Source organism: Lepidochelys kempii, chromosome 3, assembly GCF_965140265.1.
Source record: "Lepidochelys kempii isolate rLepKem1 chromosome 3, rLepKem1.hap2, whole genome shotgun sequence".
Taxonomy (NCBI): Eukaryota; Metazoa; Chordata; order Testudines; family Cheloniidae; genus Lepidochelys; species Lepidochelys kempii.
This window is the reverse complement of record NC_133258.1, coordinates 90,612,382-90,636,351: the sequence shown is the minus strand read 5'-3', so window position 1 is coordinate 90,636,351 and position 23,970 is coordinate 90,612,382. Positions and strand designations below refer to the sequence as shown.

Genomic DNA, 23,970 nt, shown 5'->3' with positions numbered 1-23,970 from the left:
AGTACCTCTTTCAAAGGAGTCTTGTAAGAATTAATCATTAATTGGCCTGATTTCCAGAGAGATCTACCAGCTAAGAAAATCAGATCAAATGTTTGTAAAAGAGCTACCAGCAAGTCATTGAGAGCCAAAGACTTTGAACAAAATATTTGTAACTTAGAAGCCTAAGTCACATTTTCAAGAGTGATTTAGGCCCAGATCCTCAAAGGAACTCAGGTGTTTAACTCCCATTGAAAACAATGAGAGTTATGTATCCAAATCGCTTTGAGAATCTGGGCCTTAGTCATATAGAAGCTTAAATCCCATTAATTTACTCCTTAATACTCAAGTAACTTTTGAAAATGGGACTTAAGCTCCTAAATCATTTAGCTGCTTTTGAAAATTTTTAGGAGAAAGTATAATGGACTTTACATGAAACTGTTTGTCCAACTTAAGTGATGGGTTTTCTGCTTCCATAAAAAGGTATGTATCCAATGAAGTGAGCTGTAGCTCACGAAAGCTTATGCTCTAATAAATTTGTTAGTCTCTAAGGTCCCACAAGTACTCCTTTCCTTTTTTCATAAAAACAGTGGTTCACAGTACAGTTAATCAGTAAAATGAAAAGGTAAAAGGTATGTCTACACTATGGAGACCATACTGGAATAGCTATGCCAACACAGTTCCATAGTACAGACTTAGTCTACACTAATAGACGTACCCTGCCCCCCATCAGAGGAACACCATCCCTGAACAATGTTAGCTATGTTGATGGAAGCATTCTTTCAGTGACCTGGCTGTGTCTACACTGGGGGTCGGGGTGGGATCTGTTGGCATTGCAATGTTGATGAGGGGTATGGTTTTAACCCACCCCTCACCAATATAGCAATGCTGATTTTGAAAGACATGAAGTGGAGTTTGGTACCCAGTGCCGTTAAATTTCAGTGAGAGCTGGTGCTGAATCCCACTTTGTGACTTTCAGAATCTCTCCCTGAGTGTTTAATTGCAAGTTATATGGTTGTAAGGCAAGGTATTTCACTATCTCGCTTATCCTTAAAGAAATTTATTACTTAGGGCTCCAGTATATGTAGATTGTCTGTGAAACACTGGGAAGTTTTATTCTATGTATTTCTCTAGACGTTATTCCCTTAATTTTTTAAATTTGGGGGGATGCAGGGTGGCTTTTTTCCATTGGAGTAATGGGCCTAGCATCTGTATGTGTCTGCATTCTATTCGCTCAGTGTCAGTGAACATTAAACTTAGAAAATATTACTGAATAATTACTATATCCCATTAAACTTTTGCTGCCATGTCATGGAATTAGCAAAATATAATTTCTGACTGGGAATGGAATCCTGGATAGTTTTCAAAGAATTTCAGTGGCTAAAAATGTTTCCTTATAATATAGGTACCTATGCATTCAGCACATCCATTGGTGCTTCACTTTGGGATGAAGGAATAAAAGAGTCAATTTTTTAATTTAGATCAAAAAATATTCTCTCTAGCCTAGTCAAAGAAACAAGAGCATGCAATACAATAACATTAATTTCAAAGGCTTCCTATTCAGGAGTACCAGCACCATTTGAAAGAGAAAAACGTCAGAAGTCGTACATACAGCGACAAGGATATGTGGCTCAAACTGCTCCCCAAAATACTGGGGAGCAGAATTAGAAATTCTATTACGAACATATATTAGGTGTAATACACAGCTACAACTGGACCAATTAAGGACAGAATTTCAGCCTAAAAACGTTGACTAAAAAGCAAAATAAAATGCCAAGATGTGTTTCCATTGCTCGGCTGCACTTGCAATTTTTATTATGCTTCTGAATTCATGTACTAGGATGAACAATAGCACAAGCATGAGCTTAACAATTCAAAATGGTATGTGAATATGACACTGGAGGATTTTATTGATCTCCTTACTTATGGTTTCAAAGTGGAAAGTAAGCTTAAAAGAAGGTGAGGCTGTTTCTCTAAGTACCATGTGCCATGAGGATTCAGATTTACACAAGAGAACAGGCATTTCCTGATCTGTCACATTAGAAATGACCAAAGGGGAACTGCCAATTAGAAGAGTGGAGGTGGGGGCAGAGAAATCCCTCTCCACATTCTACAGTACCTCAGGGCCAGTCACTGACAGGTGGCAGCTGTGAGGGGAAGCTCTCACCACATGATTTGCTTGAGGGCATTGCTAATGAGGAGCCCTAACACAAGGAAGGGAGTGTGTAATTGGCAGAAAATTCAATGAATGTTTGGAAAGGAAGAATCAGCTCAGCTGTTTCTTGCTGTTCTCCACTGGGAGTTTGCTGACCAGCGGTTTTTCCTTTTGATATTGATACAGATCAGCAATTACTCCTGCACATTAGTGACCTTATTTCTAAGGCTTTCTCTCTCCCCTTTTCCAGAGACTTACAATACATTCCAGCTACATCCATGCACGCACACTGGGTTTGCACACATAGGAGAACAGATGTCACTGTCAGCAAGAAGGTATATGTTTGCAATTCACAAATCTGATAACATACAGTAATTGTTAAAAATATTATCATCAGTGGGGGAAAAATATTCTCTCAAATGTCTGTTATCAACCCTGGCTCAGAGGCAGTGCAATGTCTTTCAATCATCAACCACCTAGGAAATTTTATTAACATAAGAATATTAACATACTGACATAATATTAACATAAGAATATAAGATTTACCATTACCACACCAGAACTAACTGATTCGTTAGTCTGGTAACCTGTCTCTCAAAATGGTTTAAATCAGAATTGTCACTAGAGGAACCCGCAGAAGGGGATAGCAGGGTCTAGGTAAATTGAACCCATCCTCTATCTCAGTATCATGTGCAAGGAATGTTTAAATTGTGTGCACCATATTTGATGACAAGTTTACCATCTTCCCATGACAAAAGGAGAAATTTTATTTGATGATGTCTGACCTGATTGTACCCTGGGTTTGGGCTACTTTATAACATTTTAAATTAATTTTCCCATTGTATGCACATTTAAAAATTAAACAAAAAATCAATTGCATCCTGGAAATGGAAAAATTAGGATGACAAGGTACGTGCTTGTCAAATATCAACCCAGGACCAACTTCACACATTTCATGATAATCATTTGTTTTAAAAAAAGCATACAATGATTAGAACTTCCTGAAGATAATGACAATAATGTGTCCCTTTGGATTAAGTTTGATAATGTAGAGACATTTCACTGGCAACAAAAAGACAAAATGTAGAAAATTATACCAAATGGGCTATACTGTAGTCAGTCAAACTGCTGTCTGATGACTGACCCTTATTTACTAATAATAAGTTAAATACCATAACTGAAATATGAGTGAAGCATAAGTCATCTTGTCACAATAAGTACTTCATATTCAGGAAAACAACAATTGTGCTTTTAGAGGTACCCGATTTTCTTAATGATTGGAGTAAACAACTATTCTGGTCTGTAAATCAATCATAATGATTTATTTTACAGTGACAAATCTTGATATTGAAAGACAGGGAGATTTTAGGGAGGTATAATGACTGGGTGAAAACTGCTCATTATACTCAACATAATTTGCTCGTTCTCTTTTGCATGACAGTTAACTGACCAACAAAAAGAGCCAGGCAGCAAGCAATACACAGCTTCACAGTGTATTTTATCTGCAGGAATCAGGAATTATGTTCATTTTTCTCTTTTACCAAATAGGTTTATGTTTAAAAAAAAGGACATCCTTTTCCCCATGCAAAAATAAACTTGAACAACTGCTTGGCGACATGCACTAATCGCATGCTAAATTAATTAATCGTAACCTGTTCTGTCCTCTAATTACAGATGTAAAATCAGCATAATTCCTGGGGAAAATATGCAATGTAAGGAATATTACATGCATTGACTATGTGCTGACTGTTGCTGCTCTAGTGTAATTAAGACTGCTGGATTTGCACTGTTCTAGTTAATAATTTATGGGTCAGATCCTGAACTACTGATGTAAGAGTTTTGCTATTGACTTCAGTGGCATCAGTATCAGACTTTATGGGTGAGATCCATCAACAGACTTAGGCACTGCGACACGGAGTGTCACAGAGCCTAACTTTCTGGTGCCTGGAAGAATCGCAGGAACAAGACTGCGATCCACAAAGCCAAGTTAAGCATTTAGATTCCTTATACTATGAATGGGGAGAGAGAGGTGCCTAAGAATGCGATCTACAAAAGCCAGCATGCTAGGCAGGGAGCCACCTAACCTAGCCTATGGGAGATGCTGAGGAGAGGAGTGTCCTAAACCCTGCCCCTCTTTTGGAGATGGGTGCCTAAGTCAGGGCTGCAAGGAGGCACCTATCTTTGCTTAGCGAGTCACAAATGGGAACTACAGAGTAATTCCTTCTCTCTCTCTCTCTCTCTCTCTCTCGCCCTATGACTGTTCCATTGTGGATAAATACTTACATAGTCATTGGGCCAGAGAAAGAGAAGAAGAATGATTCTGTAGTCCAGCGGTTAGGACACCCACATGGGAGGTGGGAGACCCCAGGTATCGTCCCCCTGCTCCAATGACTCATTATTTATACACAGTGGAACAGCTTCACCAGGAGAGACTGAGGGAGCCCACAGCAGAATATCTCAAAGCTCAGTAGTTGGAGCACTCTCATGAGACCCCCTATTCAAGTCCTTTCTCCCCCTCTGCTAGAGATAGGGGGATTGAATCTGGGTAACCCACATCCCTGGTGAGTGCTCTCACCACTGGGCTAAAAGTTACAAGGTGCGTACCACCTGTTCCTCTAGCCACATTTTGAATGGGAACCAATCTAGTAGGTGTGCTCAGAGGCTCCGGGATTGGACTCTGCACACGAGATAAGAGGACAAATGCTCATCATCTCCTGGTTCATGATTCATTCTGGGGCTTGGGCAGCAGTTAGGCATCCACAAGCATGATCAGGGGCAGAAACATAGACACAGAGGGGACTTAGGTACCAAGTAAGTTTAGGCCCCTACAGGGTGAGGCAGCAATTTTGTGGGTTACAGAGGAGCCAAAACAGGGACAGAGGTGTGTATACCCAAGACATAGACCCCTAAGGTTGAGGCATCTAAATACCTTTGTGGATCCTACCCTATGTGCCTATTGTAATGTAACAAGGGTCTAACCTGTTTCTACTGTTTTAATGCTGAAAGGAGGCATATGTTTGTACACAATAGCATAGACATGTTTAAATATATACAGAATTTCAGCCTAAAAAGTGGCTTGTTATGCTTTTCATTACCATCTCCATTCAGTTTGCACATTTCTCCTCATAAAAGCACATATATGCAATTTCAACTATATATCACACACACAAATGGATAATGAAAGCATCTCTTAATGAGTTATGACTGTGTCCCATCCTCCTCTCCCCCTCTCCCCCCGCCTTGAGCAGAACCATCAGCACTTCACATTGGATGGAATTGGGAAGAGATCTGCATCCATGTGGTCCAAGGTAAGACAAATCTTTCAAAGTACCTCATTGTTCAGCTCCTACTTGTGGTCCTGGTGGAAGTGTCTTCTCAGAGAATCTGCTACTATGTTCTGCAGTTCTGGCAGGTAATCCACTGAGATCTCTATGTGTGAGATATGCACCAATTCCATAGTTTTATGGATTCTGCACATAAGGTCATAGAATCATAGGGTTAGAAGGGACAGCAAGGGTCATCTAGTGTAACCCCCTACCAAGATGCAGGATTTGTTGTGTCTAAACCATCCAAGACAGATGGCTATCCAGCCTCCTTTTGAAAACCTCCAGTGAAGGAGCTTCCACCACCTCCTGAGGCAGTCCGTTGTATTGTCCTACTGTTCTTACAGTTAAGACGTTTTTTCTGAGATTTAATCTAAATCTGCTGTGATGTAGTTTGAACCTATTGCTTGTTGTCCTGCCTCTGTGGCAAGAGAGAACAACTTTTCTCCATCTTGTTCCTCCTTGATGATTTATATATAATACATTGCTGCTCTGTTGTCCAGCATTACTCTGATCAAGTGGCCCCAACGTGGGGTAAGAAATGATGGTAGGCATAATGGACTGCCCTGATATGGAGGGTGGTCTTCTGGTGGATCCATTTGCCTTGAGCTGTGAAGTCTTGAAAATGTGCACCCCAGCACAGCAGGAAGTCATCTGTTGTGATGATTTTTGCAGGAGGGTGGGGATGCAGGAATGGAAGTCCCACATAGATCTTTTGGGGATTCTTCTACTAATTGAAACAGTTGAGGACCCTTTGAGGTATTGACACCTGCTTGGATAGACTTTGTTTGTTGGATGTCTAGACTGTTCTCAGCCAAGTTTGAAGATAGCAGGAGTGTAGTCTTGCCAAAAAGATATTACAAATGTACAGGCTGCCATGTGGCCCAGGAGTTGAAGGCAAGCCCTCACTGTGGCTTGTGGGCTCTACTGTATTGTGGAAATAAGGCTGGGAATTGTAGCAAACCTGTGTATGTAAGTGTGGGTAAGTATGCTCTGGTGGTAGTGAAGGCCACAATGGGCCCAATTAAGGCAATTCATTGTGTAAGTGTGAGAGCTGACATTTCCAAGCTGAAGCTGAGGCCCAAGTAGAAGAATAGGGGTAGGATCTTGTTGCTTGCTGAGAAATGAGTGACCCTTTACAAGCCAGTCATCCAGGCAGGGAAAGATAATTATTTCCATCTGGCAGAGATGGGTTGCTGTGGCTGAAAGGATCTTGGTAAAGACCCTGGGGTAGTGGAGAGGCCTAAAAGTAGGACACCGTATTGGTAGTGGTCTCTGCCAATGACAAAGCACAGAAAATGTCTGTGGGACAGGTGTATGGCTATAAAAAACAAACCAGGCATCCTGAAGATCAAGGGAGACAAACCAATCTCCGATTTCCAAAGAGGAAATTATATCTGGCAGGGTTACCATTCTGAACTGTTGAGAGAGGATGAAGGTGTTCAAACTCCTGTGGTCCAGAACTAGCCTCCAACTCCAGGACACAGCCCCAAGATCAGAGCTGCCAGACCTCCACACCCTGCCAATCACACTATGCAGAAGCTGGAGTTCCCCAGATGACCTGATCCTGACTATCCATCAAGAAATGTTCATCTGCCTTATTGGGAGTGGTGAGCATTGTATGCTTAGCAGGTACATTCCTTTTTGATAATTGTTAATAAATAGAGGTTAAGTAGGATATTACTGTGTAAGGCTCTTTCACTGGTAAAAAACCCGTAAACCTGTAAAAGATTAAGCCTTCAGCCCACAAGGAATGGGTGCTTGCTCTGAGCCCGTGGAAGAGCAGAGCCCAGAGAGGAGTAAAGTTAGGTGCCTTTTGCCTGGAACCTTAGAAACTGGGAAAGGGTGGGGGTGCCTAAGTTGACCGGGTTACGCCTTGAGCCCTAGGAACTAGGTAGCGGTGGAAGCCTTGAGCCCTAGGAACTAGGTAGAGGTGGGATGTCCTAGAGTGTGCGGGCAACAAATTTAGGTTAAAATTGGGTGCCTTACAGTGTATGTAATAGAGAATTTTGTGCAGGTAACACTCCAGAGGCACTGGGTCTGTACTGACAGTAAAACTACTTGAGGTTGCTTACTAGAACGCTTCTCAGTATGCGGTGTGGTCTTTTTAGTCAGTGCCAGATCTCAGTACTAGAGGAGATAGAAGCATCAGTGGCACACATGCCAGGTCATTTAGTCTCCTTGGTTCCAGTTTGAGAGGTGACTTAGCCCTTCTCTTGGTTTCTTCCTCTGGAGAATGGGGTCTCTTTTTTTAAATGTCCAGACAACTCTGAAGGATCCCCAGGGTCTTTGCTTACCAAAGCAAAAATATTCACAGAGGTGCACTGGGCAGTAAAGCCAAAATATGGGGGTGGAGAGATCTGGACCCTGTGGCTCTCAGAAAATGCTCTATAAGATGGAGTTATAGTTGGTCCTTCCTTCATTTTCTGCATCTGCTTTTGAATCCAGAGCGGACCTTACATTTGGAAGGGATGTGAGTCTCTCCAAGGCAGTGGAGGCAGATAGAATGCCTGTTGCTGCAGGGCAAAGATCTGGTCAGGGTTTGAAGTCCAGACTTTTGGGCATAACAGTTTAGGAAAGCTAGAGGAGGATGAGTCAGAATGCTGTCCCAACCAGGCAAAAAAAGGAGGAAAGGGAGAACCCCTCCGCCCAAGCACACATTTTTGCTAAATAACCAAAAATAAAGAAAAGCTAAGGAAAAAAGAAAGAGAACAATTAAGAGAAGAAAACAGCAAGCTGCATGGACAGCTAAAATGGACATTGTGACATTCCACATCAAGCCACAGGCAACTGAGATGGAATGGGAGCCACAGTGGGCCTGCCCTTCATATATATTTATCCTCGCTCTGGAGCACAAGAATGTGCAGGGCACAATGGCAAACTAATGGACACTGCTGACAAAATCTATGACCAACAGTGCACGGAGGCACGCACATCCTGAAGTGGAAGCACCCACAGGGAAAATAACTCAAAGAACATACTTTTATTGTTGGTCTCCAGATGTCTATAAATCTGAGGTTTTACTATCTTCGTTTTTATCATGCCAGTCAAAGGCTTGAGTGCCCAAAGAATAAATTACCATATAAATCACCATTTAGAAAAATGGCTCTCCCTTCTGCAATGGTCTTTTTTTGATGGCTCCGTATGCATACACTATAGTACTGTGGCACAGAGCTTTGAAGAAGCAGCCTAAAGAGTTGTTTGATGTGAAATAAGGAAAACAATTAATACCAAATACTACAACAGAACAGCATGTACTGCACTGCATGTAGATAAGACTCAGAGACTAATCAGGGCTAGCCTAAGTGGTGAGATGATGTTTGGCTGCTGTGCTGAAGACCTGGATTTTGGAAATGAATGTGAGTTTCTCAGTCTTTAGACATTTGGGTCCAGATTTTCAAAAGAGCTCAAAGCCAGACTTTCAAATGTTCAGCACCCATGTATTCAAAGTTTGTTTCCTGCCAGCATCATGAAGCACATAAACATTTACAGAGATCGATGCTCTACCATCTCGGAGAAAGATAAGAGTGTTATTCTGAGGCCAACCAGATTGGAAAGGGGTATTCATCTAATGAAACAGAGCCAGATCCCTTACTCATGGTGAACTACACCAAACTCTGCAAGCAATCTCACTGAAATGAATGGGGCCGCTTGCTGGGAAAAAAAGCACTATTGAGTATGAGTAAATGGAGAGAGGGAACAGAATCTGTCTCATAATGCTGTTTGATAAAACGGGGAAGAACTGAGCTGGAAGGCAAAGTTATGTATGTTTGTATGTATGTTTGTATCACACACAATACGTTTAATAGGAAACTTTATAACACTGGTAAGATGAGCATGATGTAATATCTTGTAAATGCAGTACCAGGAAACTGAAGTTCAAAAAAATATACTTTATGTGAATATTGAGTCTAGACCTAAACAACAAAGTAATTAATTTGACAACAGTCATGATATTTGAATTAATTATTTTAGTTACTTACCCAGTTTTTAGAACTGGACAAATAATTCACAAACCAGGCTGCTGAAGCACATTTATGTGGGTGGATGAGAAAGGCAGAAACAGACAGATACAAAGACCTATAAAGACCAAGTACAGGGGGCTGTCTGCCTCTATAAGTAGTGTAGAAGTTGGCTCAGGGAGATCTATACAAAAATAGTAATAATGATTTTGGTTTTATTATGATAGATTTTTCCATTCCACTAGGTATAAAATAACAGAGTTATTTGTGTGTGGGGGGGGGGGGCGTTTGTTATTAGGTTCTCCTTTGAAAAGGTGCTACAGGTAATTTTAAATATGTATTTGTGTTTCAAAGAAGTCTGAAAGCCAAATTCTGGCAACAGGAGCACTTATAGTTACTCACATTGATTTCAAGTGTTTCATATAATCCTTAAAACTGCAGTTTTCCCCCATTCTTGCTTCTTATTCAGGCAAAATTCAGTCTTTTCCCCCAACACTGCTCACTCAACCAAGAAAGACATATGTTCTTAATTATCTCTGCTTTTTCAGGACACTAACTGCTGCTTATTTGTTTTACTGGCTTTATAGCAAGTTTCAGGCAAGTAAGGTATAAATACGATCAGAATATCTAAGGGTGCCATGCTATTTAGACATTATATAGAGTGCAAATGTGTTTTATTTCTGAATGATCAACATCTATTTGTGTAGCCATGTCCAGAGACATACATTTTCCATTATGAATTTCTATTACTTTTTCTCTACTACAATGGAAAAAACCTAAATCTTTAAAATTTACAGGCTGTACCTTTAAAGAAGACTGTTCCTATTGTGTGTGTGTGTTGGGGGGAGAATTATGGGGTTTTGTCTTGGGATTTTTTGATGATTTTTGGACAGGGCAAACTGTGCCTGAAAGAAATGCATTTGATTGCTTGATTGAGGGCATTGACAAAAATGGGGTTGTAATTTTCCAATTGCAAACTGAGTCTACACAAATGGGTATTTACTCTTTAAAATATATTATTAAAGGACCAAGCCAAGTAGCTTAGCCCCAAAATGTGAGAATGAGTAAGTTACACAACATTTTATTTTTCTACAGCTTGCAGAATGGTCAGCATTAAAATTAGCAAAAGATTAAAACAAAAAAGACATCATTTTATGAGTGTGAGACATCATAAAGAGGAGGACAAAGAAGGAATTGGGTTCCTGATCCTGCCCTGTTGAAGTGAATGGGGACTTTACCATTGACTTGGTGCAGAATCAAACCCTGAGAGAGGAAATAATTTGAGTACTTACCTGTACACTAGTAAGAGTGGTGTATTGGTAAGCTTTGACTACTAGGTAATTGGCTTCTATATCTATTATCCCCAGGATCATGTACTTCCACCATCTCCGTTTCAAAATTGCCAGCAAGTTTTCTTCTCCTGTGTCGGTAGATAAAAACAAAGAAACAATTACATATAAAGAGTTAGAAACACACGCACAACAAGCTATATCTCATGAGAGATTATATCTTATGCAATCAAATTAGTGGATAGATTCAATAGAACATAAATCCAGATTGTGACTTAAATATAGTTAAAACTGAAATATTTACAAGGTATTTTAGGTAGGTAAAAACTAACACATTATTTGTCTTGCAATTCAAATCAGTCAACACCACAAAGCAAGGTGGTTGTCTGGGTTTTCAGTTCACTTGGGTTTTAAAAACTTGCCAAGAAAAATGATTTGAGCTTCAACAATTTTTGGTAATATTTCCTAAGAATATTTTGTTGTTCAGTGCATGTATGCAAGCAGGGCCAGCCCACAACATTTTGGCACCTGAGGCGGCGAGCTCAAATGATGCCCCCATGTCTCCTTGCTTGGGCCAAAACTTTGAAAGGTCTCAGTTCTGCCTTCTTCCTGTTCTACTCCTCTCATGGTACTGCTTTGCTACCTACCCCAATAAAGGAGAACTAACAACTTAAAATGCCTTGTTCAAAAATTTTAAGTAACACTTAACTTTCAAACGCCTGAACAGTAAACGTAACTTTTCTTGTCTGCTTAGTAAACACTGGCATTTTTATCTGTTCGAATAATCAAAGTGGTGCTTTCCGTGCCTTCTTTTTTGAAAAGATTTGAACTGCTTCCTGCTGAAGGTCCACAGTCTGGGCCAGCTCATGATCTGTTGAGATGGTTGCAAGGCCGACCAGCCTCTCCTGTGTTATTGTGGAGTGTAGATGTGTTTTTATTAACTTCAGCTTGGAGAAGCTGCGTTCTCCACTGGCAAATGTTACAGGAAGTGTTAGAAGTATGGGCAGAGCAACAAAAGCATTTGGAAAGAGGGTGGTCATCTTATTTGTGCACATATATTCTAGAACAGCCTTTGGAGTTGATCCTGCTGAAACGTATCTTGAAAGGGCTTTTAGTTCATCACCTAAATCACTCGCATCAATATCGTGCATGTCATCATGTGTCAACACTGTCTCAAGTGCCCAGCATTGCTGATGTAGGTCTTCTTCAGGTATAGTGAGGAGTTTTGGAATATCATACAACATCCCAGATATACTGCTGTGTTCCTTGAGCTGCATGAAACATTCTTCAACTGACTCTATTGCACAATCTAGCACCTGGTTAAAGCATTCAACTTTGAATTGTTGTTTGGGGTCTCTTACGGGATTACCCCATGCCTCGTAATCAAAAATGTCTTCTTCTTCGGTGACTCTTATATTCTTGAATGGGTGGGAAATAGCTTCAGTGTGAAATTCCTCTGCCAACTTCTGTGCACTCTTCAGAACGTTTTGAAATCCCTCATCTCACCGGTAAGACTGTAGGTATGACTTTGCTTTGTCTAGTTGTTCCATTGCTCCAGATATAGCAAAGTCAACACCTTGAAGTCTCTTGCTTACAACATTTATTTCAAATAGTATGTCATGGCACAACACTAAGCCACATAGAAATTTGAAGTTATGTTTCTGGTGATTCCATTTCCTTCTGCCACTATTCTCCCACGAACAGGTCCCGTCATAGCATTATCCTCCATAATGGCAACTATGGCATTATCTATCTTCCCAATTTTGTGTTTGATAGGCTTTAATCACCTCCACTTGACTTTCCCATCATGTGGCACTCAGTGGTTTTAGTGTCAGAGAGGATGTTCCCAGATATTGCTTCAAAATTTGCCATTGATGAGTTGATGCAGATAAAAATACATAGATGCTTTGAATTACATTAAAAAATTCAGCAACCTCACTAGAAGCTTATGTTGCATCACTGACCACCAAGTTCAATGAATGAGAACTGCATGCGACAAAAAAAGCTCAGGGGTTTAACTCTCGGATCCAAGCCTGCATTCCTCTGATCTTTCCTCTCATGTTGGCACCATTATCATAGCCCTGACCTCTCATGTCAGCTATCGCAATTCCCGTGTCTTCCAGCTTTTTAAGAAGCACATTTGTCATACCAGCTCCTGTAGTATCATCAATGTCAATAAATTCTAGAAAATGCCCTGACAGTCATTGCAGGCACATTTTCACTAGGTTCTGTTGTGGTTATAAAACACACCATTAAAGTCATTTGTTCCATATGGCTGATGTCAGGTGTGCAGTCCAGAATAACAGAGTAATATCTTGCTGACTTCAGATCTGCCACAATCCTCTGTTTGACTTTTGTTGCCAGTACCTGTATGATCTCATTTTGAATTGTTTTTCCAAGGTAGTGGTGTGTGTACATTTCTTGGATGGTGACTCTTCTTAGATGCTTCTGGAGTACAGCATCAAACTCAGCCATCAGCTCCACAATTTTAAGGAAGTTTCCATTGTTTGGCACATACAGCTGATCTGAAGTGCCACACAGTGCTAGGTTTTGGGTAGCAAGCATTCTCACAATGGCAATGAGCCTTTTCAGAACATTTTCCCAGTAAAGAGACTCTGATGCAATCTTCTCTTGATGCTGATCATCTATGGTGGCCTTTAACCTTAGTTTCATCTCAAGCTCTTTCCACTTATGGAATGCTCTCTGGTGATTTGCTGCTTTCTCATGGAATGCCAGATTTCTAGCCAGATTTTTCCAGCCCTTTGTTCCTGTAGAACCCAATGTGGCTGGAACATTAGACTGGAAGAGTTTGCAACAAAAACAGTACGCAGCATTCTGGGTTTTTGAGTACATAAGACGTGGCCTCTCCACTTTGCCACCATAGGCGATTTCACACCAGTAATGTGTTGGGTGGAAACGTCTATTTTCATTGTCTTTGGGGAACATGAAGTTTTTCGCTTGCTGTGGCCCATGCAGTACAAGGAAGTCCTTCAGGCTACTGCTCAAGTGGGTCCACAGTCCTGGATCATCTAGACTTAAGGAACTAAACTCAGCAGCAGCTGTTTCTTGCACCTCCATCACACTCTTCTCTTATCCACACTTTTCTTCAGGAATGTGCATGGTTACATCCATTTGAGATGGAGATATGGATGCTGCAGTAGCTGCCAGGTCACCTGCACTCTGACTGACTGGAAGATCAGGCACCTCCTCACCACTCACATCCTCACTGGGTCCGGAAGGCTCACCGTGAACATTTGTGTCTATGTATCTCAGGAGAGCAACTTCCTGCTTAGATAGAAAAGCTTCCTTTGTTTTCTATTTTTTTCTGAATGCTGCCCCTGAGGGGCGTTTTTTTCTTTCACTCATGACTGCTGTTCTGTGCCAGCTATAGTGGCTCTCAAGACTCAATTGAAGGGGACAAATAAGCAGGCTGGTAGCAGGGCCTGAGTGAGGGAAGATATCAGCGTCTTAAGGGCCTAACTGGCTCCTACCACTTCAGCTGACTGCCTGTTCTCCTCAAGTGGGTTCAGGGAAGCAGCAGGGAACAGGAAGCTCCCTGAGAAGCTGGTGTTAATCAGTCTAGGCTCCTGGGGGTGCTAGAGAGGTACATAAGAGGCTCCTCCTCCTCTCTCTCTCCCTGCAGCTCCTGCTGCTTTCTGTTATTCCCTCTCACCTTTTCTCCTGCCTGCCTGTTATGTCTCTTGTGCCCTCCTTCCTCCAGCACAGCACTCCACCATCTCTGTGCATCTAGAGCAGAGTGAATACATATGCACCAGCAGCAGACACAATTTTGTACACTCTGGGTCCTAGTGGCGCCTCAGTTCGCCTCATTATAAGGCCAGACCTGTATGCAAATCCTGACTACAGAATAATAAATATGATGTAAAACTTGATGCAAGAGGGTCTCACTTAAAATAGGAGAGCAACAGCATTTAAGGGTATCAGAGTAACCAAGCAGAACAGTAACAGAATAATCAGACTTATTATAAATTTAAAAGAAAGTTATTGTGATCTTAGGTGCAGATTCAAAAACTTTGGACTAGTTTAGAGAAAGGTTGCACTGAGACAAAAACAGAGTTTGCATGACTGGTAGCTCTGCTTCCAGAATCAATTTTTGTGCAACCAGATTTGTTCTGCAATGCCCTGGCAATGGAATCCTGTCAGTCACACAATACTTAATTTCTACTCTGTGAAGACTGTCAGCACAACATGGCTTGCAGATCAAATCCATGACTTCAGAAAGGTCAGACAGTTCTAATGCTGGGCCAAGGATTATTACTGTTCTCAGTTCAAAAGAAACCAAACACACATTCACTGGGGACAGTTAACCCTCTTATTTATGTGCAATGTGGAAGCACCTGCAGGGCCTCAATCATGACTGGGACCCCCTTGTGTGAGGAGTTGTACAAACCCATCATAAGTGACAGCCACTGCCCTAAAGAGCTTACAGTCTAAATATGGATATTAGAGCTGACCTGAACCGCTGTCAAAAAGCTTGACCTGAACAGGAACCATTTAGGAAGTTAGAAAAAGTTCCATCAATTTAAAATATTTTTGTGTGTCTCCACATATCCTTTTAGTGTCAGCTGTAACCACAATTACCAATGGGCAAAATAGGATAAAAGATAAACTGAACATTATTCCAAATGGACACCAAAACTTTTAAAAGGTTTGAAAAAGCTTCGTCGGCTTTCCCAACTGCACCCCCATTATTCTTCATCGTCATGCGTGCCCATGCATTTCTAGGGTCCAGCTGAAACTGGTAACAAATGTGCTACCATCTCCTAGGAAAAGCTGGCCTTTTGGCATTTCTGGAACAACCTGGAGGAGGACTCTCTGAAATCTCATGAGAATTCTAACCTATCGTTGTGGATGAAAGAGGCAAATACTTCAGATACTCATCCAAAAGCTTGGACGTGAAATCCTGGCTTAACTGGAATCTATAGGAGTGGTGCTATTGACTTCAATGGGGCCAGGATTTCATCCTGAGCATTTTCCCCAATCAAACCTGTGATTCATAGGACTTTTGCTCATTAAGAAATACACTCACACGTACTCTTTGCAATGGGGGTATCATGAGGCAGCATCCTAATTATTTGCTGTACTGGCAGTGACATTGAGAATATAACTTTTGGTAGGTTAAGACCAGACTTTGTTTACTTGCAGAAAGAAACACAGAAACAGCAGGAGTCAGGAATGTGATTACTTTGGCCAGATGACATCCAATAAGTAATTTAAGAATCTGGATTCAAATGAGTTGGTCCCTTCTACTACATCAGACATTTCCATTAACCTTTATGCTTTAAGTGATTTGGGCCGCAAAAACATTCTGGTTTTGCATAGCACAATATATTTGAAACATGCTATAACTTTAGGCCTCTGTGTTGATTTGAGGATGCAAAAAAGTAACTTTTTCCTTTGAGTCTGCTTATTTTTTGAACATGAAAGTGATGAATTTTCAAAGCAGCACTTGGGGATTTAGCCACGTGATTAACATCAGTGCAAGTCACACAAGTAAATCGTTTCCCAGGATTTTGAAAATATATCCCCAAAAGTTACAGTGCCAAAATTATTTGACATACCCTTAAAACACCGCATTGAAAAGTGCCAGTGTAACGAAAAAGCATATTAAAGCTTTGAAGTGATATTTTTCCTTACTTTTAAAGAGAGTTTAAAAATAAAGAAATCAAGTTCTGGAATGTTGTCGGGTTCACTGAGTCATGTAGTGTGCTGCAGTATTAGTGGGGGAATTAATGCTGATCCTTGTCAATATTAACGTTCTGTTTCAGCAAAGCACTTAAGCACCTGCAAGGCCAGCCCTTGATGTGGTACCCCCAGAAGTTGGCTCTCAGGACAACCATACTCCTGTGCCTGCTCTTAAGGGTGGCCCTGAACACCTGCTTAAACCCACGCCTATCCAGGGGAGCACATAAGCATGAAGTTAACTTTGAGAAGGTGTCGAAATCTCATTGCACGTGCTTCAACTGTTTTCTGAATTGGGGCTTAATTCCTGTGCTCCAAATTGATATGGGGTGCTCGAAATAGAACAAAAGAAAAGACCAACGCAGAAAAAGGTGGTTTAGATTGAAAGATCAAGACTCTCTTAAAATATGAAGTGCTTCAGTAACTTTAGATTGCTAAATTCAGGGCAAAGTTATTTACAATTACATTAGGGCCCTCTTTCTGTTTTATAAATAGTACTATTGGGAAGCGAGTTGCGCATCAGGGGAGTTGACACCACACTGAACTAATTTAAACGTGAAGGGTCTATTGTCTTATACATGCAGTGGGGAGGAAAGTTTACACAGCTGACTACTATCAATGCTACTGGGAGTTCAGTCATAGATCGCCCCGCACCAATTGGAGAACTTGTGAAATTAATGGAAAATTACACTAAACACTGAAATAAAGAATCTTAAGAAGTAAAAAAAGTATTAGCTTGCACTGGTAAGTCATGAACAGCAAATCATTTGCTCTGAAGCAAGCCAAAGTGAGGCAGGTATCGTGAAATAGATTACCATGGCTTTAAATAATTACATTTACATATCAGATAAGACAGATACGCATAATCTGACCAGGATGGCTTAAATTACAGTACAACACAATATAGCCTACCTTTACCAAACTGACCCCCAATGAACCAATGGGAACATGTTTTCTCCTTTCTTCCTCTTTTTTTTTTGTGATTTAATGTGTATTGTCTTGATTTAAAGAGTACTTGTGGCACCTTAGATACTAACAGCTCACGAAAGCTTATGCTCAAATAAATTTGTTAGTCTCTAAGGTGCCACAAGTCCTCCTTTTCTTTTTGAGAATACAGAGTAACACGGCTGCTACTCTGAAACCTGTCTTGATTTAGTATCACAAACTGAGAAGAGGAAGTTAAACAGAGGATAATCTACAAAACAAGACTTTGTGTTTATAATCCTGCATGTAACATATACAATCGTTTGAAAAAAAGGAAACACATTAAGAAAACATTGAAAGAACAGCAAAGGTCACCACAGAACCCAAGTTCAGGAAAAGCAGAAATAAGACAGAGAAGATTAAATGAGTAAATAGACTAGAAATATCTACACCATTGCTGGGTAACAAAAGGTGTAGATCAACAATACTGTACACTATATTTCATATTACTTGCAACTCTACTATCAATCGCTAACATAATAAACAGTGACCACAAGAGTCCCAAGGTTCACTTCTCTTTCAAATGCCAGAGGTTCATGAGGTGCCAGTTCTGACAGACTATATTACCAGTTCTCACTTTGCTCCTGGCTAGACCTTCACCTTTGGAGAGACAATCATCTGGGCATGAGATCAGTCCACAGAAACAGGTTCTGGTGTTTACACAGCTATTTGTTAAAACTAAGACGAGCCGGGAAGAATTTTCTGGTTTTCACACCAAGTCTTATATCTAAAATAAAGCTTCTCCTTGTGCACACATTATTCCAAAAGACTCTCTTTTTAGGGAATTCTACACGAAGGTAATAGAGATGTTGGGGTGCCTCCCCATTGCCAACAGTTCTCATTATTACTTTAAAAAAAAGCTAAGAGGGCCCCAATGCATGTAAAGGCTAAGTTGTACTACATAGTCAATAAATGTAAATTGAAAAGGTGATTTTTTCCCCATATTGTGCCTTCCACTCTGCACTTAAGCACACCAACAGAAATTTCCAACTCTACATCCCAGTCAGCCCCCAGACTGTCCAAACTCACTTCTGAAACTGTAGGGCTTTTATTATTACTTTAGCTTGCCCTTGTCTCAAACATTGTGAGTCCATATGTGAACCCCCCATGTAGAAATAAAACCTCTGGCAGCTCCAAGCCTGGATGTTAACCTCTGCAAAGTGTTCCCTACATGAGACGGACTGGTTGTAATCTAAGGGTATGTCTACACTACGAAATTAGGTCAATTTTATAGAAGTTGAGTTTTAGAAATCGATTGTATACAGTCGATTGTGTATGTCCCCACTAAGCACATTAAGTCAGCGGAGTGCGTCCTCAATACCGTGGCTAGCATCGACTTACGGAGCAGTGCACTGTGGGTAGCTATCCCACAGTTCCCGCAGTCTCCGCTGCCCACTGGAATTCTGGGTTAAGCTCCCAATGACTGATGGGGCAAAAACATTGTCGCGGGTGGTTTTAGGTACATGTCGTCAGTCACCCCTCCCTCCCTCTCTCCATGAAAGCATCGGCGGACAATCGTTTCGCGCCTTTTTTCCTGGGTTACCCGTGCAGACACCATACCACGGCAAGCATGGAGCCTGCTCAACTCACCGCTGCTGTTGTGAGCATTGTAAACACCTCACACATTATCCTGGAGTATGTGCAGAACCGGGCTAAGAGATGCCAGCATGAGGACGATTGTGATGAGGACATGGACACAGACGTTCCTGAAAGCATGGGCTGTGGCAATTGAGACATCATGGTGGCAGTGGGGCTGGTTGATACAGTGGAACGCCGGTTCTGGCAAACAAGCACAGACTGGTGGGACCACATACTGTTGCAGGTATGGGATGATTCACAGTGGCTCCGAAACTTTAGCATGCGTAAGGCCACTTTCCTTGAACTTTGTGAGTTGCTTTCCCCTGAAAGCGCAGGAATGCCAAGGGGACAGCTGCCCTGACAGTTGAGAAGCAAGTGGCAATAGCCCTGTGGAAGCTTGCAATGCCTGACTGCTACCGGTCAGTCGGGAATCAATTTGGAGTGGGCATGTCTACTGTGGGGACTGCGGTGATCCAAGTAGCTAATGCAATCACTGACGTTCTGTTATCAAGGGTAGTGACTCTGGTAAATGTGCAGACCACACTGGATGGCTTTGCTGCAATGGGGTTCTCTAACCGTGGTGGGGCGATAGACGGAACACATATCTCTATCTTGGCACCGGACCACCTTGCCAACCAGTACATAAACCACAAGGGGGTTCTCAATGGTGCTGCAAGCACTGGTGGATCACGAGGGACGTTTCACCGACATCAACATGGGATGGCTGGGAAAGGTACATGATGCTCGCATCTTCAGGAACTCTGGTCTGTTTCAAAAACTGCAAGAAGGGACTTACTTCCCAGACCAGAAAATAACTGTTGGGGATGTTGAAATGCCTATAGTTATCCTTGGGGACCCAGCCTACCCCCTTGTTCCCATGGCTCATGGAGCCGTACACAGGCAGCCTGGACAGTAGTAAGGAGCAGTTCAACTATAGGCTGAGCAAGTGCAAAATGGTGGTAGAATGTGCCTTTGGACATTTAAAAGCTGGCTGGCGCTGTTTGCTGACTAGGTTATAACTCAGTGCAACCAACATTTGCATTGTTATTGCTGCTTGCTGTGTGCTCCATAATATCTGTGAGAGTAAAGGGGAAACGTTTATGGTGGGGCGGGAGGTTGAGGCAAATTGCCTGGCAGCCGATTTTGAGCAGCCAAACACCAGGACGATTAGAAGAGCACAGCTAGACACGCTGTGCATCAGAGAGGCTTTGAAAACCAGTTTCATGACTGCCCAGGCTACGGTGTGACAGTTGTGTGTATTTCTCCTTGCTACAAACCCTCCCCCTTTGTTGATTTTAATTCCCTGTAAGCCAACAACCCTCCCCCCTTCAATCACAGCTGGCAAAGGAAATAAAGTAACTATTGTTTTGAAACCATGCATTCTTTCTTTCTTAATTAAAAAAAGAGTGAGATAAATGACAAGGTAGCTCGGGTGGGGTGGGATGTGGGAGGAGGGAAGGACAAGGCCACATTGCTTATTGCAGCCACACTACAAATCAGAACTGCTTGAATGACAGCCTTCTGTTGCTTGGGCCATCCTCTGGAGACTCCCCGGAGCCTCCCCCACTGCGTTCTTGGGCGTCTGGGTGAGGAGGATATGGAACTTGGGGAGGAGGGCAGGAGTTATACAGTGTATGTAGCGGGGTCTGTGCTCTTGTTGGCTTTCCTTCAGCTCCAAGAGACGCTTCATCATGTCCGTTTGCTCCCCCATTAGCTTCAGCACTGCCTCCTGCCTCTGCTCTTTGCGCTCACTTAATGCTTTCCTGGCCTCTGCCACTGAATGCCTCCATGCATTAAGCTGTGCCCTATCAATGTGGGAGGACTGCATGAGCTCGGAAAACATGTCATCATGAGTGCTTTTTTTTCACCGTCTAATCTGCGATAACCTCAGGGATGGAGATGATAGGGGGAGCATAGAAACATTTGCATTTGGGTGGAGATAAAAAGGGAGAGCAAAATTTAAGATGATACATTTCTGAGAACAAAAGGGAGACTCTTTCACAGTGAATCAAGCAATTCACAGCAGACAGCACATGTGCTTTAGGTACAAGGTCGCATTTTGCCTTTTATATTTGAGCACCTGCCAGTATGGTGACACATCACAAACAGCTGAGCAACAGAATTCGATTTCCAGGCAGCCACGGTAAGCCTATGGTATGCGGGGTTGGCTTCTTATGCTTTCATAACATGTGGGAATGGTTTCAAACTGCAGCGCCATCCTTTCCCATAGCAAGCAATGCCGGTTGGGTTTCACATTTAAATGGAGGGGCTGCGGTTTTCGGGTGGATGTGCAGCACACGCCTCCCCCCACCCCACCGTGTGGCTATTCTCTGGGATGATCCCTTCACCCCTCCCCGCGCTGCGTGGCTATTCTCCAGGATGATCCCTTTTAGCCAAGCGCAAACAACCCAGCATGAACGGGGTCCTTTTTACTGTTCTCTGACAAAAATTCCTCTATTTCAACAAGGTGACCATGAATGACAATTCGCTGCCATTCTTTGTGCTGCAATGATTCCAGACTACTTGCTACTGGCTTGGCGTGGTAAAGTGTCCTACTGTGGAGAACAAAATAAGGCAGCTCTCCCCAGAAACCTTCTGCAAAGGCTTTTAGAGTACCTCCAGGAGAGCTTCATGGAGATGTCCCTGGAGGATTCCCACTCCATCCCCAGACATGTTAACAGACTTTTCCAGTAGCTGTACTGGTCGCGAATGCATCCCAATTCTTCAGGGAAAATCAAACATTAAACACTATTGCTTTTAAACCCTGTTCTGTAGTTACAAATGTACACTCACCAGAGCTGCCTTCTCCGGCTTCAAGGTCGGGGATCCCGCCTTGGGCGGGTATTGGCTCCAGGGTGATGAAAAGGTCCTGGCTGCTGGGGAGAACGGATTCACCACTTGCCTACTGCACATTCTCCTCCACCTCCTCCTCATCCACAAAATCCTCCTCTCTGTTGTGTGAGACTCCCCCTTGCAGGTGTCCACGGTCAGTGGTGGGGTAGTGGTAGGGTTCACCCCCAGAATGCCGTGCAGCTGATCATAGAAGCGGCATGTATGGAGCTCTGACCCAGAGAGACTGTTTGCCTCCTTTGTCTTTTAGTAGGCTTGCCTGAGCTCCTTAACTTTCACGCAACACTGCTGTGTGTCCCTGTTGTAGCCTCTCTCCACCAAGCCCTTTGCGATAATGGCATATATATTAGCATTTCTTCTTTTTGATCGGAGTTCAGTCTGCACAGATTCTTCTCCCCATACAGCAATCAGATCCAGCGTCTCCCTTTTGGTCCATGCTGGAGCTCATTTGTGATTCTGGGGGGAACTGCATGGTCACCTGTGCTGCTGAGCTCGCCACGCTGACCAAACAGGACATGAAATTCAAAATTTCCCGGGGCTTTTCCTATGTACCTGGCTAGTGCATCGGAGTTCAAAGTGCTGTCCTGACCAGTCACATTGGAGCACTCTGGGATAGCTCCGGAGGCCAATACCGTCAAATTGTGTCTGCACTACCCCAAATTTGACCCAGCAAGGTCGATTTTAGCACTACTCCCCTCACCGGGGAGTACAGAATTCGATTTCAAGACCCCTTTAGGAATGGGGTTGGTTGTGTAGATGCATTTATTTTTAAATCGACTTAATGCAGCTAAATTCAACCTAACCCCGTAGTGTAGACCAGGGCTTAATCTCAGTAACATCCTCTGACATGCATTTATTCAAGGCCAGGACTCATGGACATCTGCTTGTCATTCATATTCTACACTTGCTGAGGGTTATCTAAGAGTTTTCGGTTTTTGGTCAATCTTTTGGGGAAGAAATTTACCTACCCTTCTGACACCTCTCTGAAGTGGAAGAGAGGAAGTTGACTAAGATCTCCCAAAAGAACCATTCTGTAATCCACAAGAATAGCAATCCATAGCAGGACCTCCTCTTAGAGCACCATTGTTCTTCATTGCCTCCCCTGGAAGTCTGTATTTTCCTCCTCATTGTATTCACCCTAACCTGGGAAAAATAATTGCCTTAGCCCTGGTCTACACTAGGACTTTAGGTCGAATTTAGCAGCATTAAATCGATTTAAACCTGCACCCGTCCACACAATGAAGCCCTTTATTTCGACTTAAAGGGCTCTTAAAATCAATTTCCTTACTCCACCCCTGACAAGTGGATTAGCGCTTAAATCGACGTTGCCGGCTCGAATTTGGGGTACTGTGGACACAATTCGATGGTATTGGCCTCCGGGAGCTATCCCAGAGTGCTCCATTCTGACCGCTCTGGACAGCACTCTCAACTCAGATGCACTGGCCAGGTAGACAGGAAAAGAACCGCGAACTTTTGAATCTCATTTCCTGTTTGGCCAGCGTGGCAAGCTGCAGGTGACCATGCAGAGCTCATCAGCACAGGTGACCATGATGGAGTCCCAGAATCGCAAAAGAGCTCCAGCATGGACCGAACGGGAGGTACGGGATCTGATCGCTGTATGGGGAGAGGAATCCGTGCTATCAGAACTCCGTTCCAGTTTTCGAAATGCCAAAACCTTTGTGAAAATCTCCCAGGGCATGAAGGACAGAGGCCATAACAGGGACCTGAAGCAGTGCCGCGTGAAACTGAAGGAGCTGAGGCAAGCCTACCAGAAAAACAGAGAGGCGAACAGCCGCTCTGGGTCAGAGCCCCAAACATGCCGCTTCTATGATGAGCTGCATGCCATTTTAGGGGGTTCAGCCACCACTACCCCAGCCGTGTTGTTTGACTCCTTCAATGGAGATGGAGGCAATACGGAAGTAGGTTTTGGGGACGAAGAAGATGATGATGAGGAGGAGGTTGTAGATAGCTCACAGCAAGCAAGCGGAGAAACCGGTTTTCCTGACAGCCAGGAACTGTTTCTCACCCTAGACCTGGAGCCAGTACCCCCCGAACCCACCCAAGGCTGCCTCCTGGCGGAGAAGGGACCTCTGGTGAGTGTACCTTTTAAAATGCTATACATGGTTTAAAAGCAAGCATGTGAAAGGATT

At 42.7% G+C, this 23,970-nt stretch overlaps 1 protein-coding gene across 1 annotated transcript in view; it reads right to left on the bottom strand.

Moving 5' to 3' along the window:
- Nucleotides 1-23,970, bottom strand: part of SLC35F1 (solute carrier family 35 member F1) — a 388,655-nt gene that overhangs the window by 51,338 nt on the left and 313,347 nt on the right. The window contains exon 3 of the mRNA XM_073337159.1: nt 10,709-10,836. Within this exon, the coding sequence (XP_073193260.1) occupies nt 10,709-10,836 (128 nt within the window). The remainder of the gene's footprint in view (nt 1-10,708; nt 10,837-23,970) is intronic.